The sequence below is a fragment of the Salmo salar genome, chromosome 10 (genome assembly GCF_965601325.2).
Source record: "Salmo salar chromosome 10, fSalSal1, whole genome shotgun sequence".
Lineage (NCBI taxonomy): Eukaryota > Metazoa > Chordata > Actinopteri > Salmoniformes > Salmonidae > Salmo > Salmo salar.
The window spans coordinates 42,544,070-42,564,049 of NC_138300.1; the positions used below are offsets into that span (position 1 = coordinate 42,544,070).

The 19,980-nt window shown below is 45.1% G+C and overlaps 1 protein-coding gene across 2 annotated transcripts in view; it reads right to left on the reverse strand.

Annotated features, from left to right (window-relative positions):
* tns3.2 (tensin 3, tandem duplicate 2) overlaps positions 1–19,980 on the reverse strand; it is a 93,676-nt gene that overhangs the window by 65,749 nt on the left and 7,947 nt on the right. For both annotated transcript variants that reach the window (XM_045687764.2, XM_045687763.2), the window contains exons 6-11: positions 7,342–7,425; positions 6,949–7,061; positions 6,759–6,819; positions 5,641–5,716; positions 5,364–5,493; positions 5,021–5,086 (exon numbers count right to left, since the gene is read on the reverse strand). In XM_045687764.2, coding sequence (XP_045543720.1) covers positions 5,021–5,086; positions 5,364–5,493; positions 5,641–5,716; positions 6,759–6,819; positions 6,949–7,061; positions 7,342–7,425 — 530 coding nt within the window. The remainder of the gene's footprint in view (positions 1–5,020; positions 5,087–5,363; positions 5,494–5,640; positions 5,717–6,758; positions 6,820–6,948; positions 7,062–7,341; positions 7,426–19,980) is intronic.

Consider the following 19,980-nt stretch of genomic DNA (forward strand, 5'->3'; position numbering starts at 1 on the left):
AAGTGTGTGTGGATGTGTTACAGAGGTGTGTGTGGATGTGTTACAGAGGTGTGTGTGGATGTGTTACAGAGGTGTGTGTGGATGTGTTACAGAGGTGTGTGTCAATGTGTAACAGAGGTGTGTGTGGATGTGTTATAGCGGTGTGTGTGGATGTGTTACAGAGGTGTGTGTGGATGTGTTACAGCGGTGTGTGTGGATGTGTTACAGAGGTGTGTGTGGATGTGTTACAGAGGTGTGTTTGTGTGTTACAGAGGTGTGTGTGGATGTGTTACAGAGGTGTGTTTGTGTGTTACAGAACAGTGTGTGTTACAGAGCAGTGTGTGTTACAGAGGTGTGTGTGGATGTGTTACAGAGGTGTGTGAATGTGTTACAGAGGTGTGTTTGTGTGTTACATAACAGTGTGTGTTACAGAGCAGTGTGTGTTACAGAACAGTGTGTGTTACAGAACATTGTGTGTTACAGAGGTGTGTGTGGATGTGTTACAGAGGTGTGTGTGGATGTGTTACAGAGGTGTGTGTGTTACAGTTAGCCATTCTGTCTCTGCTGTGTACTGAATACTGCCCCTCTCTGGAAAGAGCAAGAAGCCACAGGTTGCTTTGGTCAAACCTTTTTGCACAATTTCTGCTCACATACGCATATTGTGAAACAGACCTGTCTGTATCTGTTCAGACTAACTGAACAAGTGAACAATTCTGATGTGGTGGTCTCAGAAGGATTGGTTTTGATTTGATAGTGAGTCATGTTATTTGTCTGTTCTACTCTGTTCTGCTCTGCTCTGTTCTGCTCTGCTCTGTTCTGCTCTGTTCCGCTAAGCTCTGCTCTGTTCTGTTCTGCTCTGTTCTGTTCTTCTCTGTTCTGTTCTGCTCTGTTCTGGTCTGCTCTGTTCTGCTCTGCTCTGTTCTGCTCTGCTCTGCTCTGCTCTGTTCTTTTCTGCTCTGTTCTGCTCTGCTCTGTTCTGTTCTGTTCTGTTCTTCTCTGTTCTGTTCTGTTCTTTTCTGCTCTGTTCTGTTCTGCTCTGCTCTGCTCTGTTATTTTCTGCTCTGTTCTGCTCTGTTCTGCTCTGTTCTTTTCTGTTCTTCTCTGTTCTCTTCTGTTCTTTTCTGCTCTGCTCTGTCCTGTTCTGTTCTGTTCTTCTTTGTTCTGTTCTGTTCTGTTCTTTTCTGCTCTGCTCTGTTCTGTTCTTTTCTGCTCTGTTCTGCTCTGTTCTGTTCTGCTCTGTTCTGCTCTGCTCTGTTCTTTTCTGCTCTGTTCAGCTCTGTTCTGCTCTGCTCTGTTCTGTTCTGCTCTGTTCTTTTCTGCTCTGTTCTACTCTGCTCTGCTCTTTTCTGCTCTGTTTTGCTCTGTTCTGCTCTGCTCTGTTCTGTTCTGCTCTCTTCTGTTCTGCTCTGTTCCGCTCTGTTCTGCTCTGTTATGTTCTGTTGTGCTCTGTTCTGCTCTGCTCTGTTCTGTTCTTTTCTGCTCTGTTCTGCTCTGCTCTGTTCTGTTCTTTTCTGCTCTGCTCTGCTCTGTTCTGCTCTGTTCTGTTTTGCTCTGTACTGTTCTGTTCTGCTCTGTTCTGCTCTGTTCTGCTCTATTCTGCTCTGTACTGTTCTGTTCTGCTCTGTTCTGCTCTGTTCTGCTCTGCTCTGTTCTGCTCTATTCTGCTCTGTACTGTTCTGTTCTGCTCTGTTCTGTTCTGCTCTGTTCTGCTCTGCTCTGTTCTGCTCTATTCTGCTCTGTACTGTTCTGTTCTGCTCTGTTCTGTTCTGCTCTGTTCTTTTCTGCTCTGTTCTGTTCTGCTCTGTACTGTTCTGCTCTGCTCTGTTCTGCTCTGCTCTGCTCTGTTCTGCTCTGTTCTGCTCTGTACTGTTCTGTTCTGCTCTGTTCTGCTCTGCTCTGTTCTGTTCTGCTCTGTTCTTTTCTGCTCTGTTCTGCTCTGTTCTGCTCTGCTCTGTTCTGCTCTTTTCTGTTCTGTTCTGCTCTGTACTGTTCTGCTCTGCTCTGTTCTGCTCTGCTCTGTTCTGCTCTGCTCTGTTCTGTTCTGCTCTGTTCTGCTCTGTTCTGCTCTGTTCTGCTCTGTTCTGTTCTGCTCTGTACTGTTCTGCTCTGTACTGTTCTGTTCTGCTCTGTTCTGCTCTGCTCTGTTCTGTTCTGCTCTGTTCTGTTCTGTACTGTTCTGCTCTGTTCTGCTCTGCTCTGTTCTGCTCTGCTCTGCTCTGTTCTGCTCTGCTCTGTTCTGTTCTGCTCTGTTCTGCTCTGTTCTGCTCTGCTCTGTTCTTTTGTGACGGCAGCTGACAGGATATGTGACTGCAGGGTGAAATGCTGTGACGGCAGCTGACAGGATATGTGACTGCAGGGTGAAATGATGTGACGGCAGCTGACAGGATATGTGACTGCAGGGTGAAATGCTGTGACGGCAGCTGACAGGATATGTGACTGCAGGGTGAAATGCTGTGACGGCAGCTGACAGGATATGTGACTGCAGGGTGAAGGGCTGTGACGGCAGCTGACAGGATATGTGACTGCAGGGTGAAGGGCTGTGACGGCAGCTGACAGGATATGTGACTGCAGGGTGAAGGGCTGTGACGGCAGCTGACAGGATATGTGACTGCAGGGTGAAGGGCTGTGACGGCAGCTGACAGGATATGTGAATGCAGGGTGAAGGGCTGTGACGCAGGGGCGGAAATCCAGGGGGGGCGGAAATCCCGGAAATCCCGGGGGGGACACGACCCCCCCATCCTGGGAAAAATATGATTTGTCCCCCCCAATATATCACTGAAACATAACTATGTAATTTAAATAATATTAATAATACGCAATGAAAGCAATTGTGCTGATTTTAGACACTTAATAGCGCGTTTTTAAGTTTCAAAAGATTGCGACCCCCCCCACCCTTTGCCTCACAGTGGTTTGATCCACTGCCAGTTCCTTAGTTTGCAAGGTAACAGAGGGGTCATGTCTACTGTCTGAAAGGCACTCAATGAACGTAACTGACGTGAGGTTAATCTAATCAATCGCGCACACACACTAGCTGAATATGCAGAGCTAGCGCGCAAATATTAACTATTAAGCTAGCTAGTACCTATTCCATTTATGTGGCGTCGTCAAAGATGGAATCTTTGCTATCGTCAATTTATTCCAAGATCAGCATGCAGATGATGTAAGTTAGTGCTTCAAAGTCCCTGTGATAAGGTTAGCGATAAACTGAAGTCCAAACTGAACAGAACTACACCCTCTTCTACCATTGTCTTAAATATATTTAATGGTCTCGTTGCAAAAGCTAAATTGTCGCAAGGGAACTATTATTTATTTATTTTATTTCACCTTTATTTAACCCGGGTAGCAAAGATTATAGCAAACACCACTGAAACTGAATTGGTGCTCGCTAGCTTTGCAAATTCAGCTATTGTTGGAAGCCAGCCAATATGAAACAAACTATTAAAATTACTAAAGGTTGCAGCATATGTTGTGTAAATGGTGAACTCATACAGCTGTCAACTCTTGTCATTTTAATCCATTTCACATTTGCTAGCTACCTTTTAGATCGAAGCCCAAATGGAATGATAGAAGATAAGATGATAGAAGCCCATCTCCTACTGTAAATAACCTCCACACTGTGTGTGTGTGTAGCCAGCCAGCCAGCCAGGTAGAAAAATGGCAGAAAAATAAGACGGACATCAGAGTATTTTTCAGTACACCAAAACGCATAGTAAGAACCCTAGTAGCCTAATATCTCAAAGACTAGTTGATAAAATGTTCATAAGAAAGAAATGAAATTCTAATGGAAATGTTTCACAATGATGTCACTGGCAGAGCAGGCAACAGATGGCACACAGACAGCAGAGTTGGGGACAGATATGCAGGGACAGACTGGCAGAGACAGGGAGTCTCAGGTAAGTTTGTTGAGTCTTTGTTTGGCAACATTATGAAAGGTTCTCCATTTTTTTAACTTGTAAAATAGGAACATAATTGGAAAATGCCATGGATACCCCCCACTCTCAACTTAAACTGGTGACTGAACTAAGATTTGTTAAAGGCAATGGTATTGCTGTTGTGATTAGTTGTGTAGTTTTGGGTACCGGTAGTTAGGAGTACGGCAAACACCTTATTTCTTTGGTTCCTCAATATACATTTACCATATTACAATGTAGGCTATGTGTTACAGCACTACTTTTGGTGGCCCCCTCAGGAATTGCTCTTGAGAAAATTTCATGTAATTGTCCCCTCCAAAGTTGATATCAGATTTTCGCCCCTGCTGTGACGGCAGCTGACAGGATATGTGACTGCAGGGTGAAGGGCTGTGACGGCAGCTGACAGGATATGTGACTGCAGGGTGAAGGGCTGTGACGGCAGCTGACAGGATATGTGACTGCAGGGTGAAATTATGTGACGGCAGCTGACAGGATATGTGACTGCAGGGTGAAGGGCTGTGACGGCAGCTGACAGGATATGTGACCGCAGGGTGAAGGGCTGTGACGGCAGCTGACAGGATATAATAGAGCCATTTTGATAGGGTTTGTGTTTGTCTAGTTTTGTCTGTTTTGGGCTGTCAGTTCTCACCACTAGAGAGCAGTCTCACTGAGGGTATGGGTCAGGTGGTAAGTCAGGTGATGGCTCAGGTGTATAAGGTCACAGGTAACCAGGTAGTCGTCATACATGGGTGAACAGAAGATTCACATGGTTTTTACAGCTATTCACAAGGTTGCCTTTAACCCAGATTACTCAACCACAAATCGTCACCACCGTGGTAAATCATCAAGTTTAATCTGTCATCATATTATTTTATTCAATAAATGGGAACATCCCCCAACTGTATCTAAGTCTGGACATTACCTCAACGTGTCAAAAACAGTTTGCATCACTCATGCATCGTGACGAATTGGAACTTTTAAATAGTCCTTACAGGATGTGTGACTGTAGGGTGACGGGGTTGGCAGGGGCTGTTAGTCAGCCACACCAGCTGTAGTGGTGGTCCAGGTGTGTGTTCGTTGTGATCCTGAGATTAGGATTATGCCTAACAACGATGACGGCCGGGAATTACCTGGCATCTTCTCAGGACTTTCAGAGAACACCAACTCAACTTTCCCATCGTCTGGAAACCTGGGATCTGGAAAAGGGAGGGAAGTTGATCTTCCATCTCTATCTGTGTGTGTGTGCATGTCTACCTGCATACGTTTGCTTTCATCTGTATTTCATGCCTGCACTCATCACCTGGTGATTAGACCAAGGTTAGCCTGTGACTATATTTACACAGAGAGAGAGGGAGAGAGGGATAGAGAGGGAGAGAGAGAGAGAGAGAGAGGGAGAGAGAGGGAGAGAGAAAGAAAGGGAGAGAGAGTAGGTCATTCATTGTATTAGGCTTCCCAGTAGGCCTACTACTGTACCTATATAAGCTGTGTCAAGGTCTTCCTTGGGGAAAAGCAGGGGGCGACCGTGGATAATGCCAGTGTGAAACTGGAGCCTGAAGATGACCTCTCGGCTGGCTGTCTGGTGGTTTTTATTATAACACACCACCTGAACCACAGAGAGCAGACACAGACAGTTACCTCACCTGGCTGTCTATAAGGTTCATACAGTCAGACCACTGAGCTTTGTATAACATTCCATTCAATTCCGGATTTTAAATGTGCAGGTACTGTATATGAGTGTGATTATACCTACCATTATGTCTCCCTTCAGCAGTTGAGCTGGTTGCAGTACAAAGTAAACCCTGTCTGTCTGTACTGCTCGCACGTGACTGTGACAGGTATAAACACACACAGACAAAGTAAACACACATTTGCATTTAGATTTGAGTCATTTAGCAGACACTCTTATCCAGAGCGACTTACAGTGAGTGGATACATTTTCATACTTTTTCATACACATAATATTATTACCATGGTAACACTATATTTCCATAGTCCATCTGTAGATCAATCAATCAATCAAATGTATTTATAAAGCCTTTTTTATATCAGCAGATGTCACAAAGTGCTGTACTAAAACCCCAAACAGCAAGCAATGCAGATGCTCTACAGACTATCTACAACAGACTATCAGTAATATTTACTAACCCTAACCCTAACATTAACCCTTACCCTTACTCTAAACCTAACCCTAACACTACAATTTTGGGGGAAAAGGGGTTCCAAAAGGGTTCTGCAGCGGTCCCCATAGGACAGTGGTATTCAAAGTCGGGGACGCAGGGAATTGCAGTGGGGTCACCAATTATTATTATGATTTTAAATTGCATTTTTAGGAGCAAAAAAATCAGAGTACAGATTATTGTATGGGACAATATACAAAGTGTTTGAGAAAGATCATTTGAAAAAAAAAATGTATTGGTAAATGTATTTATTGGTTTCTTTCCATTTTGATAAGAGATTCAATGATTTTAAGGTTGTTTTTTTTAAGTAAAAATCTAACTTTCCATATTTTAAGGTTGTGTCATTAGATTTGGGCAAAAAAATTGGTCCCCAGAAATTCTGGTGTAAAAAAATGTTGTCCAAACTGCCATAGGTTCCTTTTTGGTTCCAGGTAGAACTATTTTGGGTTCCTCTGTGTAAAGGGTTTTACATGGAACTCAAAAGGGTTCTTCAAAGTGTTCTCCTATGGGGACAGCTAAGGAACCCTTTTAGGTTTTAGATAGCACCTTTGTTTCTAAGAGTATAACTGTAACCTTAGAAAAGAGTTGCTTTTCAACAGATAGTTTGTTGATACTATGGCCATCTGTAGAGCATCTACAGATGGACTATCCGGAACATCCAAATGAAGTGTGAATGAGTATGGTATCTCACTAGACTGCTGAAGTGCAGATGACCTGCAGGCTCTGGTACACTCTCAGGAACAGACCGCATTCTGCAGACAACAGAAACAGGAAATATACATTGCTAATTCAGTAGTGCATCATAAAATGTATATCTGAGAACAGTGTGTATCACTGTGATGTGAGAGGTGTAGTATAGTGTTTGTTTGGGTGTGTCTAACCTCCCACAGAATTGATGTTGGGCACGCCGTGAAGAACCACACAAAGGAGGAAGAGAGGAGAGTGATCCATGTTCATAACTCCCCTCAGCAGACTGCTGAACATCCACACATACCTAGAGAGAGAGAGAGAGAGAGAGAGAGAGAGAGAGAGAGAGGGGGGGGGGGGAGAGGAAGACTGTATGTCAAGTGATTGACCTCCCAAGTCTGACACCTGACCGCTGTAATATCAGGTAAAATTTCAGAACAAGGAAGCCCTCAGCCAGAAGGCCACATCTGAAGCTCACTGATGACCAGACAGTTGACCTTTGAACTATATTGATCTGTTGTGCAGAGGAGCTTCTGTGAACTTGAAGTTAACCAATCAGATTTGCTTTGTGTGGGGTGGTTTCTTACCGTTTCTGCGAGGGAGTCATTAGAGAAGATACTTTGTCGTTGTAGAACCTTCTCATGGCAAAGTGGTCTAGACCCAGGTCTGCACTGAGGAGGACACACACATTCAGTCTAGAGCCAGGGCTGCACTGAGGAGGACACACACATTCAGTCTAGAGCCAGGTCTGCACTGAGGAGGACACACACATTCAGTCTAGAGCCAGGTCTGCACTGAGGAGGTCACACACATACAGTCTAGAGCCAGGTCTGCAGGACGAATTGTGCACTTGTTCAGGTTGCACATGCTTACTCTCCCTACTGAATGCTAATGCTAGTTATTGCTAGCTTGCCTTAGTTTCTTATTATTATCTAATAGTTACTTTACCTAGTTACTTTTACCCTGCCTTTATGTACATATCTACCTCAAATACATCGTACCCCTGCACATTGATCTGGTACCGGTACTCCCTGTGTGTAGCTTAATTATTGTGTATTTTATTTCTCCTGTGTTACTATATATATATTATAAATATGGCAGAAGAGAAGTGTGTGTTTTGATTGTTTCGTTTATTTTGGCTGTGTGACTTCCAATCAGGCACAGCTGTAGAGGGTTGTGGCTGATTGGGAGTCACACATAAGTAGCCTACTTTTCATTTGGGGGTTGTGGGTAATTGTTCTTGTTACAGTGGTTGCACCTGACAGGACTGTGGTGGCTGTCAGTTTATTGTTTTTGTAATTGTATAGTGTTCCGTTTAATTAAATATGTTGAGCACTAACTCCGCTACGTTTTGGTCCACTTCTTCCGACGACCGACGTTACATATATATATATATATATATATTCTGCATCGTTGGGAAGGGCTCATGAGCAAGTATTTACCAGTAAAGTAATGATTTGATTTGACTAGTATATTAAAAACAATACATTTTTAAATTAATGAATTACAGTGAATTATGAATGGATTACTTTTAATTGTTTGTATTTTTAATATCACACCTTTTCAGAAGTCAAATTTAAGCACCTCTATCAATGTTTTTCCAGCCCCTCACAACATCCATATACTAAAACATATGTTAGTTCCTTGAGAGAAAAAAAACACACAAATCCACTTAATCACTTGAAGGATAATTTTTTTCAGTAGATCAGGAGAAAGCGGGTCATAGTATCTACATTTCGGCTAAGCAGGGCCTAGCTCGTCCTGGGCCAAGAGGATGACTCCTGCAAGTACTCTGCATTGGGGGTGGGGGGGGGGGGCTACCTCAGATAAAGGAATATTCCAAATTCAAAGATCAAAGTACTGACAGGAGTCATCCAGTTTGGCCCATGGCGAGCCTCCATTGGGGTTCCTGTATTGCTATAGTTTTGAGGGTTGAGGGGTCCGTGGAATCTATTGTAGGTTGCCTTGAAGAAAAAATAACAATTACGAAGATACGGGTAAGTCAAGGTAATTGAGGTAATATGTACGTACCTGTATGTAGGGGAAAGTGACTATGCAAACAGTAGATAATAAACGAATAAACAGAGTAGCAGCAGCATATGTAAAGAGGGTGAAGGAATGTGAATGCATGTGTGTGTGGTATCAATATGCATGTGTGTCGGTCCCTTTCCGGCGCCGACAGAGATGACCGCCTCGCTTCGCGTTCCTAGGAAACTATGCAGTATTAAGTTTTTTTATGTGTTCTTTCTTATATTGTTACCCCAGGAAATCTTAAGTTTTATTACATACAGTCGGGAGGAACTATTGGATATAAGAGCAACGTCAACTCACCAACATTACGACCAGGAATACAACATTCCTGAAGCAGATCCTCTGTTTGGTCCACCACCCAGGACAATGGATCGGATCCCAGCCGGTGACCCAAAACAACGGCGCCGCAGAAGGGGCAGACGGAGCGGTCTTCTGGTCAGGCTCCGTAGACAGGCACATCGCGCCCCACTCCCGAGCATACTACTCGCCAATGTCCAGTCTCTTGACAACAAGGTAGACGAAATCCGAGCAAGGGTTGCCTTCCAGAGAGACATCATAGATTATAACGTTCTTTGTTTCACGGAAACATGGCTCACTCGGGGTGCGTCATCAGAGTCGGTACAGCCACCTGGTTTCTTCACGCATCGCGTCGACAGAAACAAACATCTCTCTGGTAAGAAGAAGGGCGGGGATGTATGCCTTATGATTAACGAGACGTGGTGTGATCATAAAAACATACAGGAACTCAAGTCCTTTTATTTACCTGACCTAGAATTCCTTACAATCTAATGCCGACCGCAATATCTACCAAGAGAATTCTCTTCGATCATAATCACAGTCGTGTATACCCCCCCCCCCCCCCCCCAAGCAGACACATCGGCGGCCCTGAAAGAACTTAATTTGACTCTATGTAAACCACATATCCTGAGTCTGCATTTATTGTAGCTGAGGATTTTAACAAGGCTAATCTGAAAACAAGGCTCCCTAAATTTTATCAGCATATCGAATTCGCAACCCGGGCTGGCAAAACCCTGGATCATTGTTATTCTAACTTCCGCGACGCATACAAAGCCCTCCCCCACCCTCCTGTCAGAAAATCTGACAACAACTCAATTTTGTTGCTCCCAGCCTATAGACAGAAACTAAACCAGGAAACGCCCGTGCTCAGGTCTGTTCAACGCTGGTCTGACCAATCGGGTTCCACGCTTCAAGATTGCTTCGATCACGTGGACTGGGATATGTTCCGCATAGCGTCGGACAATAACATTGATGAATACGCTGATTCGGTGAGCGAGTTTATTAGCAAGTGCATCGGTAACGTTGTACCCACAGCGACTATTAAAACCTTCCCCAACCAGAAACCGTGGATTGATGGCAGCATTCTCACAAAACTGAAAGCAAGAACCACTGCTTTTAATCAGGGCAAGGTGACCGGAAACATGGCCGAATACAAACAGTGTAGCAATTCCCTCCGCAAGGCAGTCAAACAAGCTACGCATCAGTATAGAGACAAAGTAGAGTCGCAATTCAACGGCTCAGACACGAGAAGTATTTGGCAGGGTCTACAGTCAATAATGGACTACAAAAGGAAAACCAGCCCCGTTGCGGACCACGATGTCTTGCTCCCAGACAAACTAAACAACTTCTTTGCCTGCTTTGAGGACAATACAGTGCAACTGATACGGCCTGCTACCAAAACCTGCGGGCTCTGCTTCACTGCAGCCAATGTGAGTAAAACATTTAAACGTGTTAACCCTCGCAAGGCTGCCGGCCAAGACTGCATCCCCAGCCGCGTCCTCAGAGCATGCGCAGACCAGCTGCCTGGTGTATTTACAGACATATTCAATCAATCCTTATCCCAGTATGCTGTTCCCACATGCTTCAAGAGGGCCACCATTGTTCCTGTTCCCAAGAAAGCTAAGGTAACTGAGCTAAATGACTATCGCCCCGTAGCACTCACTTCCGTCATCATGAAGTGCTTTGAGAGACTAGTCAAGGACCATATCACCTCCACCCTACCTGACACCCTAGACCCACTCCAATTTGCTTACCGCCCCAAAAGGTCCACAGACGACGCAATCGCAATCACACTGCCCTTACCCATCTGGACAAGAGGAATACCTATGTAAGAATGCTGTTCATCGACTACAGCTCAGCATTTAACACCATAGTACCCTCCAAACTCGTCATTAAGCTCGAGACCCTGGGTCTCGACCCCGCCCTGTGCAACTGGGTCCTGGACTTCCTGACGGGCCGCCCCCAGGTGGTGAGGGTAGGAAACAACATCTCCACCCCGCTGATCCTCAACACTGGGGCCCCACAAGGGTGTGTTCTCAGCCGTATCCTGTAATCCATGTTCACCCATGACTGCGTGGCCATGCACGCCTCCAACTCAATCATCAAGTTTGCAGACAACACTACAGTGGTAGGCTTGATTACCAACAACGACGAGACGGCCTACAGGGAAGAGGTGAGGGCCCTCGGAGTGTGGTGTCAGGAAAATAACCTCACACTCAATGTCAACAAAACAAAGGAGATGATCGTGGACTTCAGGAAAAAGCAGAGGGAGCAGCCCCCTATCCACATCAATGGGACAGTAGTGGAGAAGGTGGAAAGTTTTAAGTTCCTCGGCGTCCACATCACAGACAAACTGAAATGGTCCACCCACACAGACAGCGTGGTGAAGAAGGCGCAGCAGAGCCTCTTCAACCTCAGAAGGCTGAAGAAATTTGGCTTGTCACCAAAAACACTCACAAACTTTTACAGATACAGAATCGAGAGCATCCTGTCGGGCTGTATCACCACCTGGTACGGCAACTGCTCCGCCCACAACAGTAAGGCTCTCCAGAGGGTAGTGAGGTCTGCATAACGCATCACCGGGGGCAAACTACCTGCCCTCCAGGACACCTACACCACCCGATGTCACAGGAAGGCCAAAAAGATCATCAAGTACAACAACCACCCGAGCCACTGCCTGTTCATCCCACTGTCATCCAGAAGGCGAGGTCAGTACTGTCACGCTCTGACCTAGGAGAGCTGTGTTTTCTCTGTTTAGCTAGGCCAGGGTGTGATAGGTGGGTGGGCATTCTATGTTTTGTTTTCTATATTTTGGCCGGGTATGGTTTCCAATCAGAGGCAGGTGTCTATCGTTGTCTCTGATTGGAAGCCATACTTAGGAAGCCTGTTTTTCCTTTGTGTTTTGCGGGTAGTTATTTTCCGTTTAGTTGTAAAGTACCTGACGGAACTGTCTGCTGTCATTTTTTGGTTTAATTTGTAAGTGTTCATTCTTCTTTCATTAAAACTACAAGATGAACATATTCCACGCTGCACCTTGGTCTACCCATAAGACTGCTGAACAGTTAATCAGATGGCTACCCTGACTATTTGCATTAACCCACTTTTTATTCTCACTGACTCTCTTGCATCTGCTCTATGCACACTCAGTGGACTCTACCCACACAATCACACATACTATACATACGCTCCCACATGTAAAACACACACACACACACACACACACACACACACACACACACACACACACACACACACACACACACACACACACACACACACACACACACACACACACACACTGTTGCTATTCTGTTTCTTATCTATCCGAATTGCCTAGTCACTTTTACCCCTACCTAAATGTACATATTACCTCAATTACCTCAACTACCTCATACCCCTGCACATTGACTTGGCACTGGTACTACTTGTATATTGCCTCAATATTGTTACTTTATTGTGTTACTTTTTCCTTTTTTATTTGAGCAATTTTTCTTACTTTTTAACTCTGCATTGTTGGGAAAGGGCTGGTAAGTAAGCATTTCATGGTAAAGTCTACACTACATGTGACCAAAAACATTTGATTTGATTTGTCTGCACTGAGAGACACGCACACACGAACACACACATACAGACAGAACTGCACTTAGAGAGAGACAGACGCATATTCCGACACCACAGCAGTGAACCAATACACTCCTGTGTTGTATATAGACATCATACTGCGCTCCTTTCTCTAGTCTAGCTATATCCATACACACACACACACACACACACACACACACACACACACACACACACACACACACACACACACACACACACACACACACACACACACACACTCACACACACACACACACACACACACACACACACACACACACACACACACACACTGGGGTAGAGATAGGGAAGCTGACACAAGGTCAGGGGGAATGTTATCAGCATTTAACAATCACTACAGAGAGTCAGCTGACAACCACGGGGAAACACACACACATCTACACAAACACTCACACAAAAATCCACACACTCACTCACAAAAACCATGCACACACTGGAAATAAACACTTCCCCTTTCCTGCAATTGTTCTTCCCGCCTTGTGTGACCCTTCCATTATCTCTCAGTGACATTACTGACACTGTAAAGTGAACTCTGGGCTGAGGAGGACACACAGGGTTGCGTCCCAAATGGTGCCCTATTATTCCTTATATAGTGCACTACTTTTGACCAAGGCCCATAGGGCTCTGATCAGAAGTAGTGCACTATGTAGGGCAGGGATGATTAACTCCAGTCCTCAAGGACCACACTTTTTCTTCATCCTTAGCAAAACACAGCTGATTCATCTAACTGCATTCTAACCTGAAGATCCAGATAGTTTATTATTGGAGTCAGGTGTGTTAGCTGGGGTTTTGGCAAAAGTGTGACACCAATCAGGCCCCCGAGGACTGGAGTTGCCCATCCCTGATGTAGGGAATAGGGTGCCATTTTGGGACACATACATTAAAGTCAACTCTGGTCCTAGGAGGACACACAGCCTCACACATATGTCAGAGGACAGAATTACAAACAGAAAGCAACTCAGACAATATACTGTAGAGATGTATCAGACAATGACAGGAAGTATTACACAACAATATTTCATCACAGCAAAAAATCATCTGTTGATATTGAACTAAAGATTCCAAAGGCTCTATAGATGAATGGTTTGAAGGGCTTCTGTGGAAGCCATGAGTTGTGCTTGTTTTATCAGCCATCAGTGGCCTATCTCTGTGTCTCTGATGTAAGTAAGTGTTTGTTGTTGCTCTGTCTGCTGGTGACAAAGCCATTTATAAAGGATTTAAAAAGTGTATTTAATATTATATGATAGCTACGGTGCCTTCAGAAAGCATTCAAAACCCTTGACTTTTTCCACATTTTGCTGTGTTACAGGCTGGATTTAAAATGGATTAAATGTAGATTTATTTTGTTACTGGCCTACACACAATACCCCATAATGTCAAAGTGGAATTATGTTTTTCAATTTTTTTTTCAAATTACTTAAAAATTAAAAGCTGAAATGTCTTAAGTCAATAAGTACTCAACCCCTTTGTTAAAGGAAGCCTAAATAAGTTCAGGAGTAAAAATCTGCATAACAAGTCACATAATAAGTTGCATGGACTGTGTGTGCAATAATAGTGTTTAACATGATATTGAATGACTACCTCATCTGTGTACCCCACACATACATTTAACTCTAAGGTCCGTCAGTCGAGCAGTGAACTTCAAACACAGATTCAACCACAAAAACCAGAGAGGTTTTTTAATGCCTCACAAAGAAGGGCACCTATTGGTAGGGGGGCATCTCCTTGAACTCGGCACTGCCTAGAGACTAGGTTGATGCCATTTGTTTCCTTTTCTGTGATGATTTAAGCCTGCACATTTTGGGATTTCAGCCCTATTTGATGGTAAAGTTCATACTTCCCCTTTAGGATATGAAGGGGACCATTCAATCTTTTCATGTTGATATCTGTAGAGGTACAGATGACCCTGAACACGTGGTAAAAGGAATTTTGAAAATTGCCTGCACAGAAGCAGAGTTAGAGCATAAAGCCGTTTTATCCTTAGCGAGAATCTTGTATGTTTCAGACTACATGAACTGGTGTGCGCAGCTAGAATAACTCTGTGGCTTATCCACCCAAAACTCCCCCCGATGAGTCCATCGAAAACGCTGTGTCTCTGTGTGACGCAGAGGCCGCAATTTGTCCAAAGCATCATTAAATCACTACTAGTCAGGCTTCATTCCGGGCCTACTATTTGCACGGTCACTGTGGTCAGACTGAGCGAGCTACGGTCAAGAGGGGAATCTCCTTGAACTCGGCATGGCCTAGAGACTAGGTTGATGCCATTTGTTTCCCTTTCTGTGATGATTTAACTGCTTAAGGATCCACCCCTTTTTTTCAACTTTCACCTAAATTGACATACCCAAATCTAACTGCCTGTAGCTCAGGCCCTGAAGTAAGGATATGCATATTCTTGGTACCATTTGAAAGGAAACACTTTCAAGTTTGTGGAAATGTGAAAGGAATGTAGGAGAATATAACACAATAGATCTGGTAAAAGATAATACAAAGAAAAAACCAACCGTTCTTTTGTATTTTTTTCACCATGAGGCCAATGGCGACTTTAAAACAGTTACAGAGTTTAATGGCTGTGATAGGAGAAAACTGAGGATGGATCAACAACATTGTAGATATACCACAATACTAACCTAATTGACAGAGTGTAAAGAAGGAAATCTGTACAGAATATACATCCTGTTTGCAATAAGGCACTAAAGTAAAACTGCAAAAAACGTGGCAAATAAATTAACTTTATGTCCAACACAACACATCACTGAGTACCACTCTTCATATTTTCAAGCATGGTGGTGGCTGCATCATGTTATGGATATGCTTGTCATCGGCAAGGACTAGGGAGGTATTTTTAGGATAAAAATAAATGGAATAGAGCTAAGCACACACAAAATCTTAGTAGAAAACCTGTTTCAGTCTGCTTTCAAACAGAGACTGTGTAACGTCTTGTCTGTGGTGTGGCGGAAAGAAGCGCAGGAAGCAGCGAACACTGTGTGGTAATTTTAATGGAACCACCCGTACAAAATAAAAGGTCTCCCAACAACAGGGAAAAATACAATGGACAAGCACAGTCAACAAACGCAGTTGACATACAGAAAAACAATCCCGCACAATAGGGTGCGGGCCAGCTGAACTAAATAGCCCTCTTAATTACCTAACTCAGGGCAGGTGAGAAAACATAAAAAAAAGGGAAAAACAAAAAGGGAATCGGTGGTAGCTAATAGGCCGGTGACGACGACCGCCGAGCGCCACCCGAGCAGGAGGGGGCGCCACCGTCGGTAGGAATCGTGACAGACTGGGAGAAAAATTCCCCTTTCAGCAGAATAATAATCTAAAACAGAAGGCCAAATATACACTGGAGTTGCTTACTAAGATGACATTGAATGTTCCGAAGTGGCCTAGGTAAAGTTTTTACTTAAATCGGCTTGAAAATCTATGGCAAGACATCAAAGTATCTGTCTAGCAATGATCAACAACCAACTTGACAGAGCTTGAATAACCTTTAAATGAATAATGTGCAAATATTGTACAATCCAGGTGTGCAAAGCTCTTAGAGTCATACCCAGAAATATTTACATCTTTAATCGCTGCCAAAAGTGATTCTAACATGTATTGATTTAGGGGTGTGAATTACATATTTTAGTATTTCATTTTCAAGTTTGCAAAAATCTCTAAAAACATGTGTTCACTTTATCATTATGGGATATTGTGTGTAGACGGGTGAGAAAACAATCAATTTAATACATTTTTAATTCAAGCTGTAACACAACAATGTGGAATAAGCCAAAGGGTATGAATACTTTATGAAGGGACTGTACATACCTACATGTTATGTAGGCATCTACAGTATATTCTATATGTAGGCATGGCGCCGACAGACACAGTCGCCCTGTTTCTAGCTCCTAGCCAACTTGGCAGTATTTTGATTTTGTTGTTGTTATTTCTTGCATTATTTGCTCAGAACGTTTCTAGTACTATTACCTACAGCCAAAAATAGCTTTGGGACATTAGATTGGCAGTCACTCACCAGAAATTGGACCAGAAATTATTTGGTTATAGTCACTGCTTTGTACATTCCCCCACAAGCCGACACAGCGACGACGGCTCTCAAGGAACTACACTTGACTTTACGCAAACTGGAAACTGCATATCCTGAGGCTATATTTATTGTAGCTGGGGATATTAATAAAGGAAATCTGAGGAAAACCCTCCCCTAATTCTATCAACACATCTCCTTTGCTACTCGCTGCGTGAACATTTTTAACCATTGCCACTCTCCCTTCTGGGATGGCTACAAGGCCCTCCATCTGACCAGACCTCCATCCTGCTCCTCCCCACCAATAGACAAAAATTAAAGCCGGAAGCACCCGGGGTAATGACTGTTCACTGTTGGTCTCAACAATTGGAATCTATGTTTCAAGATTGTTTTGATCATGTGGACTGGGATATGTTTTGGGTCGCCTCTGGGAATAATATCGATGTATACAGTGACTTGATGACTGTGTCTACTCCTGCTCCCACCCTCCGGCGTGCGACGTCGCCAGAATACTAACCACCGGTCCTGGGAATCATCATTGCGCACACCTGGCACTCATCGTAATGATTCAGACCTGGACCTCATTACCTCCCCATTATAGGTCCCTTCCTTTTGTTCAGTTGGTATTGCACCTGTGTTCATATTACCTCACTTCTGTAACGCTGGCTTGTTTCATGTTTGTTGTTTTCATTAAACGTTTTACCTGCACCTGCTTCTTGACTCACGGCGTCATCGTTACAGACTGGGTTCATCAGGGAGTACATGGAGAACGTTGTTCCTACTGTGACGATTAGAACTAAATCCAAACTTAATTGCAACATTTGTGCAAAGCTGAAAGCGCGAACCATTACATTTAACCATGGCAAGATGACTGGGAACATTGACATGTACAAACAGACCAGCTATGACCTCCGTAACGCAATCAAAGAGGCAAAACGTTAGTACAGAGACAGTGGAGTCGCTAGACAACAGCTCAGACACGAGACGCATGTGGCAGGGACTCCAGACAAACACGTAAAAAAAAAGAATAAATAAATAAAACATTTTTTTTTTTAAAAGCCAGACACGTCACAGACACCGACACCTCGCTTTCGGACAAGCTAAACAACTTCTTTCCCTGCTTCGAAGAAACAACACACAGCCAGCAACGTGGACCCCCGCCACTCAAAAGTACTATGTGCTTCCAATCTCTGTGGCTGACTCCCTGTGGCTCAGTTGGTAGAGCATGGTGTTTGCAATGGTGTTTGCAATGCCAGGGTTGTGGGTTCGATTCCCACGGGGGGCCAGTACGGGGAGAGTTCTGGGCCATCTCTGCCCAGGGCATGAACGCCGCACACTCCCCCGGCCGGTCCTGGCAATAAGACCTCAGAAACCTACCCACATCCTGGTTAACTCTCTCCACCTGCTCGTTACTCTCGGGGTGAAAACCCGAAGTGAGGATGATCGAGACCCCCAGACGTTCCATGAACGCCCTCCAGACCCTCGAAGTGAACTGGGGACCCCGATCAGACACTATATCCTCAGGCACCCCGTAGTGCCGGAAGATGTGCGTAAACAAGGCCTCCGCAGTCTGTAGGGCCGTAGGGAGACCGGGCAGAGGAAGGAGACGGCAGGATTTAGAGAAATGATCCACAACAACCAGGATCGTGGTGTTTCCCTGTGATGGGGGAGATCGGTCAGGAAATCGATCGACAGGTGCGACCATGGCCGTTGTGGAACGGGTAAGGGGTGTAGCTTACCTCTGGGCAGGTGCCTAGGAGCCTTACATTGAGCGCACACCGAGCAATAGGAAGCATAAACCCTCACATCCTTGGCCAAAGTGGGCCACCAGTACTTCCCACTCAGACAGCGCACCGTCCGACTGATGCCTGGATGACCAGAGGAAGGTGACGTGTGGGCCCAATAGATCAGCCGATCACGGACAGCAGACGGAACGTACAGATGCCCAGCTGGACACTGGAGGGGAGCGGGCTCTGCACATAACGCCTGCTCAATGTCCGCGTCCAGCTCCCACACTACCGGTGCCACCAGGCAGGAGGCCGGGAGTATGGGGGTGGGATCCATGGGCCGCTCCTCTGTGTCATACAGCCAGGACAGTGCGTCTGCCTTCACGTTCTGGGAACCTGGTCTGTAAGAAAGTGTGAAAACAAAACGGGTGAAAAACATGGCCCAACTTGCCTGGCGAGGGTTCAGTCTCCTCGCTGCCCGGATGTACTCCAGATTGCGGTGGTCAGTCCAGATGAGAAAAGGGTATTTACCCCCCTCAAGCCAATGTCTCCATGCCTTCAGAGCCTTGACGACAGCCGGGCTGAGCTTCTTCGAGAAGAAGGCACAGGGGCGGAGCTTTGGTGGCGTACCCGAGTGCTGAGAGAGCACGGCTCCTATCCCAGCCTCGGACACGTCCACCTCCACTATGAACGCCAAAGAGGGATCCGGATGGACCAGCATGGGAGCCGAGGTAAACAGAGCCCTCAGGTGACCAAAAGCCCTGTCCGCCTCAGCCGACCACTGCAAACGTACAGGTCCCCCCTTCAGCAGTGAGGTAATGGGAGCCGCTACCGGACCAAAACCCCGGATAAACCTCCGGTAGTAATTGGCAAAACCTAGAAACCGCTGCACCTCCTTTACCGTGGTGGGAGTTGGCCAATTACACACGGCTGAAATGCGGTCACTCTCTATCTCCACCCCTGAGGTGGAAATGCAGTATCCTAGGAAGGAGACGGACTGTTGGAAGAACAGGCATTTCTCAGCCTTAACGTTCAGGTCATGCTCCAACAGTCGACCAAGCACCCTGCGCACCAGGGACACATGCTCGGCGTGTGTAGCAGAGTATATCAGAATGTCATCAATATACACCACTACACCCTGCCCGTGCAGGTCCCTGAAAATCTAATCTACAAAGGCTTGGAAGACTGATGGAGCATTCATCAACCCGTACGGCATGACGATGTACTCATAATGCCCTGAGGTCGTACTGAACGCCGTCTTCCACTCGTCTCCCTCCCGGATACGCACCAGGTTGTAAGCACTCCTGAGATCTAGTTTGGTGAAGAAGCATGCCCCGTGCATTGACTCAATCACAATGGCAATAAGAGGTAGCGGGTAACTGTACCTCACCGTGATCTGATTTAGGCCTCAGTAGTCAATACACGGACGCAGACCTCCCTCCTTCTTCTTCACAAAAAAGAAACTCAAGGAGGCGGGTGAAGTGGAGGACCGAATGTACCCCTGACGCAGGGATTCAGAG